Source organism: Nesoenas mayeri, assembly GCF_963082525.1.
Source record: "Nesoenas mayeri genome assembly, chromosome: 10".
Lineage (NCBI taxonomy): Eukaryota > Metazoa > Chordata > Aves > Columbiformes > Columbidae > Nesoenas > Nesoenas mayeri.
In genome coordinates, this window is record NC_137560.1 from 15,491,198 (window position 1) to 15,509,918 (window position 18,721).

At 43.6% G+C, this 18,721-nt stretch overlaps 2 protein-coding genes across 3 annotated transcripts; one reads left to right on the forward strand and one right to left on the reverse strand.

Annotated features, from left to right (window-relative positions):
* Positions 1-618: 618 nt before the first annotated feature.
* On the forward strand, positions 619-5,932 carry LMOD3 (leiomodin 3; the record flags this gene model as incomplete). The annotated part of the gene is made up of 3 exons (XM_080350228.1): positions 619-909; positions 2,747-4,129; positions 5,906-5,932. 3 exons carry the CDS (start codon positions 619-621, stop codon positions 5,930-5,932), a joined length of 1,701 nt encoding a protein of 566 aa, XP_080206354.1.
* A 2,463-nt stretch (positions 5,933-8,395) lies between these two features.
* ARL6IP5 (ARF like GTPase 6 interacting protein 5) lies at positions 8,396-18,456 on the reverse strand. 2 transcript variants are annotated; one of them, XM_080350469.1, is made up of 3 exons: positions 18,217-18,456; positions 10,446-10,564; positions 8,396-10,123 (listed from the first exon to the last, which is right to left on the reverse strand). In XM_080350469.1, the coding sequence occupies exons 1-3, from the start codon at positions 18,390-18,392 to the stop codon at positions 9,951-9,953; spliced, it is 468 nt and encodes a 155-aa protein (XP_080206595.1). In that variant the 5' UTR covers positions 18,393-18,456; the 3' UTR covers positions 8,396-9,950. The 2 variants fall into 2 exon arrangements, with proteins under 2 accessions (XP_080206595.1, XP_080206594.1); XM_080350468.1 differs by having other exon boundaries at positions 10,446-10,663; positions 18,217-18,446.
* Positions 18,457-18,721: the final 265 nt, after the last annotated feature.

The following is an 18,721-nucleotide window of genomic DNA, read 5'->3' on the forward strand; positions in this document are numbered from 1 at the left end:
TTCACCTGCCTTTTTCCGTCTCGGAGGATTTTACCTTAACCCGTGTCTGGGGTTTGGGGGAGCTCATCAATCACACAATGGCTGCACTCACACCAAAACCACCTGCAATATTTAATCACGCTTTAGACCTGGCAGAGAAAAGCCTCCAGTTCCTGGTCCTTTTGGGATATTTGAGACATGACAGATACAGAGACCTTGTGCTTATTCTTTCTGCAGTGCACAGGTACCATTAACGTCAGTGCACCCACACACGGGGTGCAGCATGGAAAGGTGTAGAGCCCTGGGAATCCTCTAGAAAATGGCCTTCTCCTGCCCTACTGCATGGGGGATGCACCAGCTGCACTGAAATGTCAGAAGGGTTTGCACAGCTGACAGGTTGCTGAAAATGGAGCATGGCAGCATCGCCATAAATTCTCTTTATCCAGCCAAGTGCAGCTTAATATAGACTTAGTCGCGCAGTCTGTCTCCCACACTGAAACCAAGAGCTGCCACAGCTCATGACCAAAGCATGAAGTTGTCCATTTAACTGAATGAACTACTGATAGTCAAGGGGGAAAAAAATCCTTTAAAATTTGTCTTTCTATTTAGGAAAGTAATAGAGGAAGGAGAAGAAAGAAAATGTCTGAACTCAGCCAAAACTCAGATGAAGAAGTGTGTCCTGAGGACATTGATGAAGATGAAATCCTGGCAAACCTGTCCCCCGAGGAGCTAAAGGAGCTGCAGTGTGAGATGGAAGTCATGGCCCCGGACCCCCAAGTCCCAATCGGGATGATACAGAAGGATCAGACAGAGAAACCCCCCACCGGCAGCTTCGACCACAGGTCCCTGGTTGACTACCTGTACTGGCAGAAGGCTTCCAGACGCATGCTTGAGGACGAGAGAGTTCCCGTCACCCTTTTACCCTCTGAGGTAACAAAGAAAAAATCACAAATATTTATTATGCATCTGCTATGGGATCTGTTTTATAGCTTTAATACCTTAACCTTCCTCTGTTTCTGCCCCTGTATGGTGCAAACAAATTTAAATTAATCCTAAAAGCCTCCAGCAATGTCAGGATCCGGCTTGAACTGATGTCAGAGTTAGCAATATTTTAATTTCTTTTCCTAAATATTTATTTAAGTTTTTTCAATATAAGAAAATCCTAATTCTGTTTCAGTAAAGCAAATCACTGAGAAATTGTTATAAAATCACTTTGGAGGATGAAACCGAAATTTGTTTGATTTTGTATATGGAAAAACACCATATTGTTTTTTTTCCATAGAAAACAGTTAATTACATATGATTAATGTAATAATTTGTAGAATTTAATGACCTACTGGAGGAAAAAAAAAGGCGTATGTTAACAATGTGAAACATTCAGTAAATGCATGCAAGCATGCAAACAACATAACTAGTCCAACCCTTTAAGTACTTAAACTTATTCTACTATACCTATGACTTTGAAATGAAGTTAAGGTCATACTTGGGTATCTTTCAGGGTGAGGGACACACTTAAAAATATGGTAATAGAATGGAATCTCGACCAGCTAAAACACATCTATACCTACACCAAGTGAATTTGAGGTAAATGGGGGTTTTTTTTAAACACTAGTGGTTTTGCTGACACACAACAGCACAGTGTATCACAGACTTCCCAGGGCAGGTTTCACGGCTGCCTCTGGGGAAGGAGAGAAATCTTTGGGGTTTTTTCCCTCCTGCAACACTCTTAGCCTCAAAAAATTATTATTATTATTATTATTATTATTATTATTATTATTATTATTATTATTATTATTATCTTCTGAGCTTAAATCTGGAATCTGGGTGCCTGCTGCATTCACAACTGGTCAAGTGATTCCTGTACTAAACCCATCCACTACCACAGGAAATAGGACACACAGCCCTGAGGGCAGAAGTGACTTTGTGACCATTTTGTCTGACTTTCAGTGAAGCACAAGCCGTGACACTGCCCTGCCTAGTGCAAATCTCTTAGGAAAAGCTTGTGATCTTTATTAGCACTTTGTTAGCATTTCTCAGTGATGGAGGCAGTTTCACTTGCAAAAAGATGCTTGGAAAAATAATCTCAGCGAGGATGTTCTCTGCAGATGGTTGAAGTTTGCAACTAATTTTATTTTGGTGCTAGAAGTCATACTGCCTTGCAACAAATGTGTGCAGAGGCCAGTTTCCCATCTCTGCATTGAAAATTAAACTGAGATAATATTTTGCTTTATCTTCCTTAGCTGTGATGCTCTGGCAGGTACCAGAGCAGGTGACCTTGTGGTCTCATGTGCTGGGTGACTCCACTGTTGTCACGTGCCCTCTTCACTCCTCCTTGGGCTGAGCAAACAGTCAGGGGTTAACATTGATTTGCAATGTTTTGTGGCATATGAAACAAACGTTCAAAGAAATGATAAAAAAATTACACAAAATCTCTGATCCAAAGTATTTTTCTAGAATATTAACCCCCAGAAGTTTTCAAGGACCACCTTAACATTGCATTAAATATGTAGAGGATTTAATCATCAGGACTTAAATTAATAGGCAAAGACAAGAAACTGTTTGCAGCCACTTTAAAAGCAATCATTCCTGTGTCCCCAAGCAAGCCAGCACAGCCCTGGCTTACAGGCAAGGGCACTTTTAAAGATTATTCAATAATGTAAGGGCATGAAGGTATCGCAATCGAGACAATACGTGTTTATTTGAGCAGAAAGTTAATGTAACAAAGCTGTGTTCAATTATTTCAGCTGTGAGGTTTTGTCTTCCTCAGAGAAGTGCTGCAGAGGAGATGGAAGGAAAGGCCGGCGGCAGCGGCGAGATGGACGGTGGAAGGGGCCCAGGAGCAGAGGGAAAAGAGAGACATTACAAAAATGAGCATTTATCCAACTCAGGAACACCATGTGGGGAGACAAACAAAGGTGGAAGCGACAAAGAGAGAGAGGAGGAGAAGGAGGAAGCAGCAGCAGAGGAGGAGGAAGATGATGATGATGATGATGAAGAGGAAGAGGAAGATGAGACTGAATTGGAAACAAAGGAGACTGACACCAATGAGAACCATCACAGTGATCAGATAAGTAAGAAACCAGGTACTGAATTGGGAAAAATCACAGAGAAGCCAAATGAAAATGAGAATAAAATATCAAAATTAAACATACCCAAAAAGTTAGCACTGGACACCAGCTTCATGAAGCTAAGTGCCAGGCCTTCGGGAAACCAAACCAATTTAGAAGACAGTTTGCAGAAAGTTCGAAAAAACAACCCAGATGTGAAAGAGATCAATCTGAACAACATAGAAAATGTCCCCAAAGAGATGCTGATAGATTTTGTCAATGCCATGAAAAAGAATAAGAACGTAAAAACGTTCAGTTTGGCCAATGTAGGGGCCGATGACAACGTGGCGTTCGCGCTGGCCAACATGCTGCGGGAGAACAGGAGCATCACCACGTTGAACATCGATTCCAATTGCATCTCTGGCAAAGGGATCATTGCCATCATGAGGTGCCTGCAGTACAATGAGACACTGACAGAGCTCCGCTTCCACAACCAGCGCAGCATGCTGGGCCACCAGGCAGAAATGGAGATCGCCAGGCTGCTGAAAGCCAATGCCACCCTCCTTAAAATGGGGTATCACTTCGAACTGCCTGGCCCCAGGATGGTGGTGACCAACCTGCTCAGCAGAAATCTGGACAAGCAGAGGCAAAAGAGGCAGGAGGAGCAAAGGCAGCAGCAAATGAAAGAGCAGAGGGAATTGATAGCGATGCTGGAGAATGGACTAGGGTTGCCTCCTGGGATGTGGGAAATGCTGGGGGGACCGCTGCCCCAGCCAGGGATGCACAAACCCCCACAAGCCCCAAAGCCACCTGTCCCCACGGCTGTGTCTCTGAGCAAAAGGCAGGAGAGTGCAAGGCAACCAGCCCCTGAGCAGCCACTCAGAGAGAACCCCGTCAGCTTTAGAGTGGTCAAGCTGAAGAAGATTCAGCGCAAACCCGCTGTGCCGGAGTACGTGGAACCTGCAGAGAAAACCAACCTTAAAGATGTCATCAAAACACTTAAACCAGTTCCCAGGAGAAGACCTCCTCCCCTTGTCGAAATAACCCCAAGAGATCAGCTACTAAATGACATCCGTCAGAGTAATGTCGCTTATCTTAAACCAGTAAGTGCTTAGAGATGGCTGTGAGGGGAGGGAATTGCACTCACCCAGCAGATTTCGGAGCTGGTGTTTGAAACATTGACCATTCGGTGGGTCCTGTAAATGCACCCACACGCTGTGTGTTGTTGTTTTGCATGAAGCTGCCATTCCTGGGATGCAGGTGGTTGTCTCCTCTGGCAGCACTAAGGTACAGCTGGCACAGAGAAATGACACCAAGCACCAAGGCTTCAGCAGTAAGGTGCAGGTCACACTCCTCTGCCTCTGCCTGCCCCAGCAGTGGGTGCCCAGGCCCCTGGGCTGGCAGTGCTGCCATAAATCTGCCAGGACAAGGTTGCAGAAAGCGAGAAGTCTGTGGTACAGTCATGGTCTGGGACTGCCTTCAGTTGGTCTGGTTTAAATTAAGTTAAAAGCATTAGTGTGAGTGCAAAGTCCTCAATTGTGATAACTGCCTCTTGGTGATGCTCTCACTTGGCTATCAAATTCATGGGCCGCTTGTCCAAATGCTGGCCACCAGATTTAACCTTTTGTTTTCTTGAAATATTATATTTCTCTGTATCGTACCATTATTTGAGAAATACTAAAAGCTGACTGATTTATTTGTAGTTTGTGATGTTGACACTTCTGTTTGTGTAGCTAAGGCTAGAGGAAGATGACAAAATCCTTTGCAATTAAAAGTGATCAAGTAGTATTTTGTAATTCATATTTAATATTGACATTTTTATATAGTGGGCCACGTTTTTATTTCCTTTATACCTACGCAGATATAATTAATCCCTCAGTAATTCCAGAGAGAGTAGGTTGTCCTGAAATTTTGGCAGGGTGGGTTCTGCAGTGATCCTGGTCCAGGTTTAACGTGACCGTTCTGCCCCCAGCCCAAGCTTCGGGGCTGTGGTTCCTGCTGGCCAGTCTGACTTTGCTGCAGCCAGGGCCTCTCCTCAGGGCATTTCTGGCCTGTCTAGGTTTTGCACTTCAGTATCATGTTTAAGGTGACAAGACCTGCTCTTGTGAAGGTCACAGTTTATCTGTACACACCAAGATTGTGCTTGTGATGGCAGGTTGGTCACTTGCTGAATCTGCTGCCTCCCCTCCTCTCAGGAAGACAAAGGACAATGGTGCTGATGCTCTGCTGGGCACAGCCCTCAATTGGCACAGTGATGATTAAGAAACTCAGGTGCTGCCAGGTGCCAGGGAGCACTAGTGAACCCCAACCCTTCCCCCCAAAATCCCGGGGCAGTTTTTATAAATGACAGCTCTGGTGTTTGCGGTGGAAGGAACAATTCACAGTCCATGCTAAATGGGCCAAATAACAATTGTTGTCACAGCCTATGGGAAGATGAAGCAATGGACATGTGTGTTGGTGGTTTGGGGTTGTTTTTTGTTTGGTTCTTTTCTGGGATGTATTTTTGGTCCTCTGTCATTGGGCCAAAGGGCTTGGATTTGAGGCATTAGGGTTTATTGTTAACTGCCTGTGTGATCTTGGTAACTCCTTATTTGTCTCAATATCCTCAGCTTCATCTCTAAAATGGTGTTTTACTGCTTGAGCTGAGATGCATGTTTGTTCACTCCATGGTAGGACTCACTGCTTGCAAATTGATTTCCTGGCAATTAGGAATCAAAAACAGCAAGCAGGGAATTACAAACAAAAGAAAGCTCCTTGGAGCTCCCCCACTGTATATTTTTTATTGTTTAACAGTTTCTGAAGGTTCGTATTAAACTAAACTGGTTTGGAAAGTAAGACTGAGAAATTTCCTCCTCCTAATACTTACTGTCCTTGTCCAGGTGCCATTGCCGAAGCAGCTGGAATGAGAGACCAGACTGACTCAAAGAAAACAACTGGGAATAAAGACTATTCAAGTTTTGCATACAACTGTTTCAGCAGATGTTTTCTGCAGAGCCCAGGTGGTATCTATGACTATTTGGGAACAAAGCTTGAGATACACACTTCTAGAAGTGTGGTGAAAACGGTTGGCATGGGAAAAGTCAGTGCGAAGCGTTTCCATCAGGTATCAAACAATCCTGGTGCCATCTGTCTGCCAAGTGGATTTGAGGCTCCAGTTTGTTGTGGGAGTATTTTCTCTGAGGCATCAATAACTTTGTCTTTCTAGTTTGTCAGCAAACTATTTATTTTCACGTTGTCCTTCTGCTGCCAGATTCTGCAGGAACATGCTGTGCTTTATCTTATCTTTCTTTTCACACACATGCTCCTCTGTTATTTTCTTGTCCATGAGAAATACATTTGATTTCCATGTAAACTGCTTCATTTTTTAGGCTAAGGAAAGAAAAATGAAATAAAACTCTCTCCATAAGATGCGTGTAGCACTTCATGGCTAACAAGATGCTCACAGAACAGAACAACTGCTCTGGTACCTCAAACACTGTGGCTTGATAGTTTCGAGCTACCTCAGTCTCAGAACACAGTCTAGTTGGTATTGTACCTGATCAGCAGATAAAAGGTGATGCCTTGCTCTGCTTTGAGAGCTGTAATCTTAATTCCCCACAACTCACCTCAGTTCATGTCGTAATCCTTAATTACAGCCACCTTGGAGCACGGTGAAATGCCATTTGAGGTCTCTGTGCCCACTGCTCTGAAGTGGCAGGAGGATGAGCCTCACCCCTCATCTTTGCCAGTGGTTTAAGAAACTTATCATTCCTCCTAGTACTGGGTGTGGACTGCATGTCATCCCCCAGCAGGGCTGGATATGATGGGGTTAAACCTGCATATACACAACTTAGGTTTTCCTTAATATTTTTGTGAATTTTTTTCTCCTCCCTTTTTTTAATCACATGAGATTTTTTTTGTTGTTGCAAGCCTTCTTTGTACAGCAGCTACAGGTAAGTCACTCTCAGAGAAGATACCCACAAGATACGGGTTGTTTTTGATGTTGTGTTTTGTGGTGTTTTGGTGGTTCCTTTTTTTAAGAAAGCCATTTAAGCCTATAAGGCATAGGGAGGAACGAACCTTTCCTTTTGCTAACATGCAGCTCCCCTGCCTTCCTGTGGCCGATACTCATTCAAAAGGCACAGCTTTGCAGCTCCTGGCAGGATTTCCTTGAGGTGAGTCTCTCCTTGTTCCTGCCTGTAACACTTCGTAACCTTCCCCTACAGCTCAATCCCACTCCCACCCTGCTCCCCCTTCACATATTTATTTAATAGTCCTGTAGTATCAGCAACATCCAGGACCAATTTGAATCCAACGTAGTCTCCACTACCCTCAGGTTCGAGTTTTGGTCTAGCCTTGTCCTTTTTGTTTCACCTGGTGTCTTTCAAATCTCTGTCTTCCAAACTTATACAGCTCCTCAGCTCAGCTTCTGTCTGCAACTGTAATGCCACAGAAACGTGGTTGATTTATTGCCGAAGACACAGCAAGTAGTTTAAGTAATCACATAAGGGGGAGGGGAGACCCATTTCTGCACAACAGGGACATAGAAAAAGGAAGTAGCATTTTCTTTGCAGTCATTTCATACATGCCTCACTTTTTGTAAAGGATAAAGGCAGGAAAGGGACAGAACTTGATACTTTCAACAAAGCCTTCACATGGAGCAAAGAAGCAAATGCCAAGTGCAAGAAACAACTCCCCCAGAAAGCTGTTCTCTGTACTGGTGTCAAGGCCAGGCTGGCACAGCCCAGATTCCAGCAGCTGGGACAGGAAAGTACAAAGGAAAATATATGATAGTGCTTTACAGTCCCCACCTCGAGCTGCCAGGCACAAATTGCTGCTATAGCCAGAAGTAGCTGACACATATCACCAGATATGTACTGCAGAATCTGCTCTGATCCATGTCTTCCCACCAAGCAGCCTCTTGAGTGATCACAGGAGCAGGGAAGCCACCAGATACAAATGTACCATTGTTTTGACCGCAGCAGAGTTGGCTTCCTAGAACCACTTCAGGCACAGCCCCCACTAATCCTAGAAACACAAATCTCTCTCAGGTAAGTAAGAGAAATGTCAAAATCCCAGTTAAGTAGTTATACAAGAGACTGAAATGGTGTGAACAAATGCTTAAATACTCCACCTCTGTAGAGACGCCTTTGTAAGGGTGCAAGAGCAAGGCCATTCCTGCAGCTCTGAGATCCCTCACGCCTCACAGAGTTAACACTGATACCGAGCATTCAAAGCCAGCGACTCACCACAAACACCAGCTCCGGCACAAGCTGCAGGGTGACAGCAAATCTCCCACCACCACTCCAGGGTATTTCACCAACCACAGCAACAGAGACAAGCTCAAGTTTCCAGCCAGTTCTCCCAACAGAAATACATGCAGTCATTAATCACCATTAGAGTTTATTTTCTTCATAACTGTGCAGTTTTTAAAATTCTACAGTAATGATGATGTCTCAGACTACTATGTTCTTTAAGTGCAGAAACAGTTTTCAAAAAACAAAGACCATGCGCTACGAGTGCAGAATAGGCCATTGACTCTTCAGCTGGAATTTATAGACATTTTCAATAAATACTGATCACCTTAACACTTAAATGGAATGACATGTTCAGATTTCTACAGTCCACTATGAAAACAGCATGGTAAGTTACATAAAAGCTTCAACTTTAAGGATCCTTGCTTTTTCGTTAAATTAATTGCTTTGTTAGAAAAGAGAAATGTAAGAATATTTGAAATGGAGTGTCACCTGGACAACTTTTTCCCCCCTATTGTTGGTAAGCTCCTCTTACCAAAATAATTCCATCAGGCTGGCAGTTAAGTTGAAATATATATAAAAGAATCCTACATACCACTTTCAGGAGTTGTTACAGGCAAATATCTTCATGAATTTGGAATGGGTTTTCAAAAACTTTATCTTGACATTATTGCTTTTACTTGTAAACCTGAAATTCAGCTTTTTCCTTTGAAGAGTGTTAGAAGTACAGAGTCAGTGAGATGCATGTTTTACTTATATCTTTGCATTCTGATTAAGAAGAAAAAGATGATCCACGCTCGAGAACACACATATACCTCCATCTATAAAACAGCCTAGAAAGCAGAACAAGGTAAGACCCTAAAGTAGCAGTATTTAAAAACATCAATTGGGTGGAAACCTAGCTCATCCAACATATCTGAAAACTTTTTTCCTCCCATGCTTGGCCATGCTGGTTTAGCTGGTGGGCAGGGAAGCCTGGCTCTTCTGCAGAGAGGAGCAGTTTCTATAGATCAAAGTTTCAGAGAAAACAAAGGGGTGTTTTACTGGATCTGACAGGCACAGTGCCATATATAGTCTTTATGCTTAGATCTACTCAAGACTGTTTCCCAGCTGCTAAAGGAGGAATGTGAGGAACCCATATTCATTACCAGTATTGCACAGTTTTACCACTTGCCAGGTAAGCTAGCAATATAGGCTCAATACAGACCACTCAAGGGAGGGATTTGCAGGATGCAGGAAATACCTACTTTTGATCTGTTCCAGCTCACCTTGAACATAGCCAGCCTGAAGGTGCCAGCCAGCACAAACTGCCTGAACTGCAATCTTGTAGAACTGAGATGAAAGGGGTGTTACTTTTAATAGACAAATTTGCTACAAGACAGTTTGAGAGACTGCATTCTATCGGTTTTCATCTCTTCTTCCTCCTCCACCCCCCAGAAGAAGAGACAAGGAAACACGTTTAAGTTAGTATGTATTTGTGTAAACACCAGACATTTTGCTATACAATAGAAAAAAAGTTGCTGCTCTTATGTTCTTAGAGGAGCCCTGAAGACCTTGGAATACCTGTATCCTGCAACTATTAGTCTGTATCACGTGCATTTCCTGTTTTGTACACAAACTGAAAGCAAGCTTGAACAATAGTAAATAGCAACTACAATCCTGCAACAGGTAAATGCTGTGTTGCAGCTGCTTACTCCTTTGCTTTAGATATGTAGTCAGCCAGTTTGTTGATGCTATCCTCTTGCTGTTCTAGAGCATCCAGTATGATGCCCATTGGGGTCTTCTTCAAGCCTATTCCTTCAATCTTGTTCTCCAGCTTGTTCTTTATGTTCCGGAGCCTCAGAGAAGCATGGACAAACATCACTGCATGACAGAAATGCAATTATTAATTGTTAGCACTCCAAGAATGCATAGTTCTTGCAGCATTCATCTGAAGACACATTCCAACACTATGACAACCCTGGAAGAAGACAAAGTCTCAATGACCACTTAAATAACCACAGGTACCCATTTAATAATAACGTTAAAGATGGTTTGTGCTGTTTTGTGTCCCCTCCCCTCCAGTTTAGTTTGAGGATCATTTAAATAGAGGTAGTAAAGGCAACAGTCAATTTAGACTCTGTAGACATCTTTGAGAAAGCTCAAGTCAAGCTCCAGCCCATTAGAGAAAAGCAAAAATACTTACAGAGGAGAGGAAGCGTGATCCCAAACATGAACACCATGACATCTCCCAGATAGGAGATCAAGAAGTAGCTAGACAGCATGATGACCACTACAAATGTGGTTGGGTACTGCTTCTTCAGCCTGCGGAGTATATCCTTGTTGTGTGATACCCACACAAACCCCATGAACACCAGCACCACCACAGCACCGCCAATAAGCATATTCAGGGGACTCAGAAATCTGGAGAGAAGAGGAGCAAAAAGAAAGTGTCCCATTTCAGAGCTCTCATTACTTGTGTCCACATAGCAAACATCTAGCTCACTGGTAACTTGTAACTAGGGATGTAAGGCATTAAGATGTCAGTTGTTGCTATCAAGACCTTTATCAACTTTTGATTTTTAGGCAGAAGCTAAATAAAGCAACAAATGCAACTGAACAAGCAACAGTTAGCAGTGAATTTAGATAATCTTTATGTTCTCTTCCTGAGTATAGCTCAGGATAATGACAGTTTCTGCAGCCCCTCATCAATAGCAGCACTTACTGCCAGGACCACTCCTACCTGTGCAATCAGCACAAACCTGAGAGCAGATGAAACCAACAATCAGTTGCCCAAGGGATTGATCTTTTCCCTGCACGTGACTAAAACCAGGCTTAGCTTAGGCCTTCAGAAGAACTAGCTTTTCACAGTATCTTGTCTAGGTTTGCAAAATGGGAAAAAGTAGGGGAACATGGTGTAAAGTAGTTAATTCACTTTCTTATTTCTGAATGAACCTTATTGGTTTACACTCAAAATAAGTTTATGAACCTGCAGAAGGAGCTTATTACCATCAGCACAGCAGACAGAAGCTTAGATCCAAGCAAGCATGCCTGAGAGTCAGAAGGAAATGGAGCATGGGATAAAGGTCTTGCAAGAAGAAGAGCCAGGCCTGGCAAGAGGGTCACTGCTGAGGTTTGTGTTCTATTATTGTTATTGGAGTTACCAAGCAAACCAAGCCATCAAGTGGATCAGCTTTGGGCTATAAACAGCAAGTCCCTTTTTTGGACCAGGGCGAGAACATCACCTGCTCAAACAACTTTCCCAAGTATTTAGAGCTTGTTTAGAGTCAAGCTTCCAGCAATGGCTTTGCTTAGCAGGTTTCTCTACTCGTACAAAGTCAAGGCTCTATTATATTTCACTTATCTAGTAAGAAGTTATGAGATTTCATGTGCATTCCGATTTACTTGCTTGTATGTGCGCTGATCTAATTACACAGCAGCTGAAGGCTCTGAGCTGCTACAACCATGACAGCAGCATAACACTGGCCTGACAGAGCCAGATGTAGTGAACATTTCCTCTTGCAGACTTTGCAGTCAGTCTTACTGTTCCAAAACCAACAGGCACAATGACTCACCACTCCACCCCACCGCTGAGGAAGATGCTATGGTTTGTGGTCTGTGCTTCATATCCGGCACAGGCAGAAGAAATCTGCTGCTGGTATGCCAACACTCTACCTGCAGTGCCAGAGAGCATTTTCCTAGAGAAGGAAGAACCCCCAATAATTATTTCAGAGCAGAGACTGGCTCTTGATTCTTTAAGTCAGTTGTGCCAACAGGCAACAGGACAACTGGATGGGAAGAGATTAAAATTCAGACTAGTTCCCCACCTGCTTCTGCTACTCATGCTGAAAAGCCAACAGGGCTTTTTGGAAGTGGTGATAGGGCAGACTTGCTTGTTGCATCTGAGTCACTCCCTGTAGCCAGCCAGAATATATTTAGCTCTGAATTGTCAATCTAAAGTTTCCAGGCTGGAAAAAGTGAGCAGCATTGCTCTGGAAAGAAATCAGTTTCATCTGTGCTCCTTTGCAGCAGAGAAGGAGGGTGACTCATGACTGGACCACACTAGTGCCTGGCTTATATATGTACTACTGGACATATGAGATTCTTTAAGCAGCAGTCAGTGCCACATCATGGCTGTCTCAGAGCAGAAATGGCCAAACTTACTCAGACAACTCACAGCAACCAATTTTTTGTTCCCAAAAAATCTACAGACAACATAATTATGGAAGTGACAAAGGGCAAGGCAGAGCTCCACTCTACATTTTCCATGTGTCTGGTAAATATTTTCAAAGCTTTATCTTCCCTGCCCTTCCCACTACTCTCACTACAACTTAAGAAGCTGGTGGTGAAGAGCAATCCCTTTATAAGCAAGAGACCAAAGGCTTCTCTGCTCTACACTTCTTTCTGGTATTATATAGGTTCTATATAACTTACTGGCTGTAAGGGATGCGAAGAAAAACAACAAAAAAACCAAACCAACCAACACATTCAAAAGACCCCACTTTCCTGGGGAAAGTTATTTGAATTACATGTTTTCTGAAGTGGGCTGCATTCCAACACGTACAAGGAACAGTGAACATAAGTATTAAATGAAGTCACTCAGAGCCACATGAAAACAGATGGAGATAGCAGTTGCCACTAAAAACTGGTATTCAAATTATCAGCCATGTGTCCATGGACTTCATTACTTTGATTACAGTACTGGATAAGGGTGTCATATGCCAAGCTCCCCTTTCCTGCTAGACTCACCCACAGTGTAATTCACAGTGCTATCTAAGATTCTCCTAGAAACTCATACATAGAAACTTCTCCAGAAATTTTTTGGGGAAGGTAAACCTCAGTTATCCAATTTTGCTTGGATCTGTTGGGACACTGCTCTTGATAACACAATAGCTAAAGACTAAAAAGGAAAAAAAATATAGACATGTTATTTCAGAACACCAGAGTCTGGGGAAAAGAGAGCTGTGTAACAGCCCCAGCAGTCACCTTAGAGTTGAACCACCAACACTGATATTGGCCTTATTTATGTACAGATTAGAACACACTAGGCCAAATTTCTGCTCAGGCAAGAAGGCTGGAAGTCTTTCAAAGCTGCACAGACAAGCTAAGTGACCAGCCATTTAGTATGCTACCAGATATTTTCTAAATATAATTCCCTTTAGCAGGGAAATAACTAAAAAATGCACAGAACTATCAGCATGACAACGGTGTGGTAACTTGAGTTTACATTGCTCAGATGACTTGGCAGAAGAAAAACTCTTTTGAGATTGGAGAAGAAAACCACTAACTCCCACTACCCTGAAAGTAGTCAGTATGGCAGGACTAAATCACATTTGGGGGTGCTAACAGCTCAGATTGCACTAGCTGGATGACCTTCTGCATTGTTCTTGTGGTGGACAACGCACAACCCCGGAAAGATGCTGTGACCCCCAGTACAGCTGGGGCAAACTGGCCAAGGAAGAGCTGTCACCTAGATTCAGTTCCAGCAATATTGCAGGGTGACTTGCAATTCCACCCATGCTGCTCTCCAGAGACCAGGTTTCCTTCAGCATCTGCTTTGATACAAAGTAAAGAGATGGGAAAAATAAACAGAATAAAGAAACATCCTGCCTAGTGGCAGGGATACAGGCATTTTTCCTGTGCCAAGTAGCACCATGAGACACTTTGTATTTGTGGAAGTAGTATCAGAAGACAGCAGAGATGGAACCCCTGGGGGTGCAGTTGTGCGAGAAGAAGTAGTGGCAGCTACCTCTGGCCCACAAAATCAGATTGAAATACCTTTTTTGTTTCTTTTTTTTACTGGATTAATATTTCTAGACTCTGCCCTACATGCATGACAAGACAGGTTAGATTTCTCACATAGGTGTAGGAAAGCTCAAAGAGCTCTGCTTTCAGTGACTTACCACACCACCTCTTCTGGACAGATTATTTCATATTTGCACATTTGTGCACAGCCATACAGCAGGAGAGGCAAACAGTCACTTGGAGGATACGCAGCTATAGTGTAGGGAAAAAAGGGCCAGGCGAGACGCATCCTTTGCACAAGATGAGAAGCCTCCAGCGGCACAAGCCCAGAAATAGGACAGGCCATGTAAAAAGCAAAAGCAATCTAGCTCCATCATTAAAACATCACCACTTAGATGACTGTCTCAGGGTGATTATTCAGCAGTTGCTGTCACATCTGTTTCTTTTGCATGTGACCAGGCAAATCTCAAAGGCACTGAGTAGAAGACTTCCAGTTATTGAGAACATTTTTTTATCAGAGTAACTCAGGCCGTTAACACAAAATAAGCATGAAAATCCTGTTTTAGAAGATCTTCTGCTCAATCATGTTCCAAGCAGTGGGCAGGTTATAGCACTTAAATGCTTTCTTTCTCACTTGTATTAATTTAAACCACTTGAAAAGTAAAGTTTCCCCTTCTCTCCCCATACTTCTATCTTCAATGAGGTTATATAGCTGTAACTAGAGGTAGCACATAAAACTATATACGGCATGGTCTCCCAGGTGACAGCCCTCAGCATCCACAGATTTAGCAATGCTTCTTTACTTATTGTTGTTCGGTTAAATTGCTTTGAGAACAGGGAGACAGATTCCTTTCTGCAGAATTGCCAGACTTTTATTAAGTTATGTACTAACATTATTACGCAACATATGTTTTAAAAGCAAAAGTGTTTTGTTCACTCATTCTTAATTTTTCATTAGGCACTAGAGAAACTAAGCATTTTGCTGCTCTGGAGTCTTCACTTTGGCAAGAGAACCACTACAAAGCATGTCAGCTAAGGTAGTGATCTGGGGGAGAAAAAAAAGACACGCTCCTTGATAGCTAGGGGTTGTGCAGGTGCACAGTAGATGTTTTAGAGAAGCACCAGCAATTGAAAGAGACATCATTTTTAGACACGGCACTGTGAAATCCAGTACACCTTTTAATACTGTCAGATTTAGAAACTACTATTTAGCAAGTACGTGGCAACAAAAGCCTAGAAGAACTTAACTACTTAAGTTAATGCAATTTCTAAGTTTGAACTGCAAGACAGAGAAGCCTTGTTGGAGTAGGTGAAAGCACAGAAAAATTCCATTTATTAACCACACTGAGGGAGAGTTGCAAGCTGTTGTGGGAGGCACTGATTTTAATAATTATCTGTATAGCACTCACAATGACTGGGTCCTGGCTCAGGGTAAAAATAGGCAGTCCAATTCCTACACAACTGGGAGAAAGGGCACAATTTGATTTAGTAAGGATACTGTGTTTTGTCAGCAGTCTACTTCAACAGGATTTTAAGGGAAAAAAACAAAACCAAAACAACAACAACAAAAAACCACAAACCACCACAAAACAACAGCACACTAGTCCAGATTAATTCTTAAATTAATTAGAAGGGCATGGAGGGCAGAAGAGATCAGGCCACTACCACCAGCCTGTATTAGCAGAGTGCCACTAATTCAGTAGTGTTAGCTGCTTGTTCACTGATTATTTTCTACCTAGTCCTGTAGGCTGAGAGTAAAATCTACAATATTGCAAAGCACAGAGCATAATTTACATGTAACAGTAGCCATCAGAGAAGGCAAATGGAAGGACAAAGGCACAGAAATGATGCAGTAGAGACCATTACAATTCTACTACATTCACAGTAAGGTTATTCCATACTTTGCGGAGATAGTAATAGGCTGGAGAGGGCAACTTTGTTGTAGAAGGGGCAGTAAATTGCAGACGTGGCAATAAACACTGTACTTTCAATATCAAGAAAGCTCTTGGCTACAATTTCCAAGTCAGCCCAGCACCACCATGGCTACCATGTATTACAATAGCTGAAAACATAATCTCTGCATTACAAGTCTGTCTATATAATTAGATGGTTTAAGAACAGGTAGAGTTTGTCATGGGCTAAGTTTAGTTTTGCTTACAGGAAGACCACTGCATTAGCAGTTTCAATAACCCTGCCCTTAGGCCTGTATATAGCCCTAGAGTTCCTAAAAAGCCATGATTCATCACTTATCACTCCGGGATTCCTGACCATTACAGAACATATAGAAGTGCAAGACAACAACTTAATCATCAATTTAAATTTATCAAGAGAACTCCCTTTATCTTTCACCCAAAGCCACAGTCTGGCCAAGCAAAAAATCTTTTTATTAAAAGAAATGAATAGGCTTTTTCTCTATTGAAGTGTTATCCTGTTGCCTTTAGAGTTCTTATCCCACACTCTTTTACTTCAGTGTTAGAAGAATCGGATTCATCATATACTGAAGGCTCTAAGACATGCAATTTAAAAAAATATATTTGAGATCAAGATACCACTCCAGGTGTTTCTCATCCATAAGTTTTCAACTTAGAGGGTTACCACTGGATATTAGAATTGTAGTTCTGATATTAATCTCCTCCTGTGAGTCTCTTCCTCCTCCACCTTCCACCCCAGCAAAATAGTGGGAAATAAGTGGGAGATATATCACACTTGATCTGAAGAAAACAGATTAGAGTTCAAAAGGAGGAAGGAATTTGGGAGTACAAGCTGCTGCTCTCCTAGTTTTCCAACCAGAGATATCAAAACTGTTCACATCTTTTCCCCACCTTCTTGGAGAGAACTGTCCCCCTGCTTTCCAGGGCCATTGTGATTTACTTACTCACTGAGAGCTGGCCACAGCATCACACTGCTAAACAAGGGTAGGTGAGCACAGAAGTTTAGAAGGCGGAATAAGAACAGCAAGACCATGGAAATCTCATTTTACCAGTCTAGTAGTCTGTTGAGCTGACTGCCACATATCCCCACCAAAATTAAGAAGAAGACCTATGTCACTATGCTAAACCTATGCTTTAAAAAAAAAAAAAAAAAAAAAAAAAAGAGAGAAAAAGAAAAAAAAAAAGGATTACAAGGATTTAGGGGAAGAATGTCAAGCTTCTGCAACATTGAAGATAAGATACGCTTCAGCCAAAACTACTCTGGCCTAGTGGCTCAGCAATTCTGCAGTTTAAGCATTCGCATTTGTGCACTGTTTGTTGTGAAGAGTGGAGTATTCCAGTTTCCATATTAAAAGCTTAATCATCAGCCTCTGCTGCATGTTTTGCTTAAGAGTTTTCTGACCAAAAATTCCACAGCAATATTTGAAGAAGAGTCACACAGGCTTTGATTCAAAGGTGATTCGAAGGTTATTTCCCAGTTCTCTTCAGGAAAGTCAGACCTTACAGAAATGTCAGATGGTCTTCCATAGAAGGTCTCAATTCTGCCCCAAAATGAAATGAATGGGTACCTTACCTATTTTATGTTTAAGGTTTTTTTCAGTATGAGTTAGCTCAGAAATAAGAAAGGCTTGCTCTGTCGCCTGGACATAAGCTTAATATTGCAATAGAGAACAGTTTTGTTTTGGTTTTTTTTACTCAAAGCAAAGCTTATCTCAGCTTGACCAACCACCCCGGATAGATCTAGTGAGGAAGCGCAGATCACTGCGCAGGATGCTGCTCAGTTTTTCATAGAGCAGCAACATCCGGCACTCAAACCCACGGCTGCTTTCTGCTGGGCACAGGGTGCCCTGGGACAGCCTGGGTGCCCAGAACCCTCTTCCTTGGGCAGAAGAGCTTGACAAGCAGTCCATGGAAGCATGAGTCCTCAGATTTGTTAGACACTCGCCAAAAAATAAATCCTAAGCCCTACTCAACACTCCTAATGTAACAAGCTCCCCCTCCATCACGGAGGCTGCAACCAGGCCTTAATTTTTTCAGTATTATTATTAGAGACAGCAGATAAATTGGAGGCTCAAGGAGAGGCAGAGGAAGGGAAAGGCAGCCTCCCTGCCCCTGCACCCCCCACATCCCACCCGGCAGCGCTGCACCCAGGGCCGGGCCGGACCGGACCGGACCGGACTCTTTCCCGCGGCACCGGGTGGAGCCGCAGCGCCGTCCCCACGGGAACCGAGGCCACCCCCAGCTCCCCATCGCCCGCCATCCCAAACCCCTCCCGGGCCGGAGCCCGGCCCACGCACTGACCCCACGATGGAGACAACGGCAGCGGCCACCATCAGGTAGTTGGTCTGGTAGTAGAGCAGGTTGTTGACCACCCTGTTGTTCCATTTCGAGATGTCCTTGAAGTCGGGCCGGGCGAAGCGGTCCGAGCCGGGGAAGAAATCGTCCCAGGCCCGCAGCGGTGCCACCTGCACCTCCATGGCTGCCACCGCCCCCGCCGCGCAGGCCTAAGAACGCCGCGGCACCGCCCCGGGGCGGCTCCCGGCCGCCGCCACCGGCCCCGCCGCCACCCGGCCCGGCCGCTGCTCGGGGCGGGGACCGAACGCTGATGAAACAGTGAAGAAACGAGCGGCAGCTCCAGCGACAGGCGGGTGTCGCACCGCGCCGCCCGTCACACGCCCAGGAAAGCAGCTGACAGGGGCGCGGCGCTGCTGCGAGGGGTCGCTCTATGGTCATTGTTTCTTCGTCAAAAGATGACGCACTTTTTAATATTCACATGGCGAATCCAGTTCGCATCCTCCGTGAAACA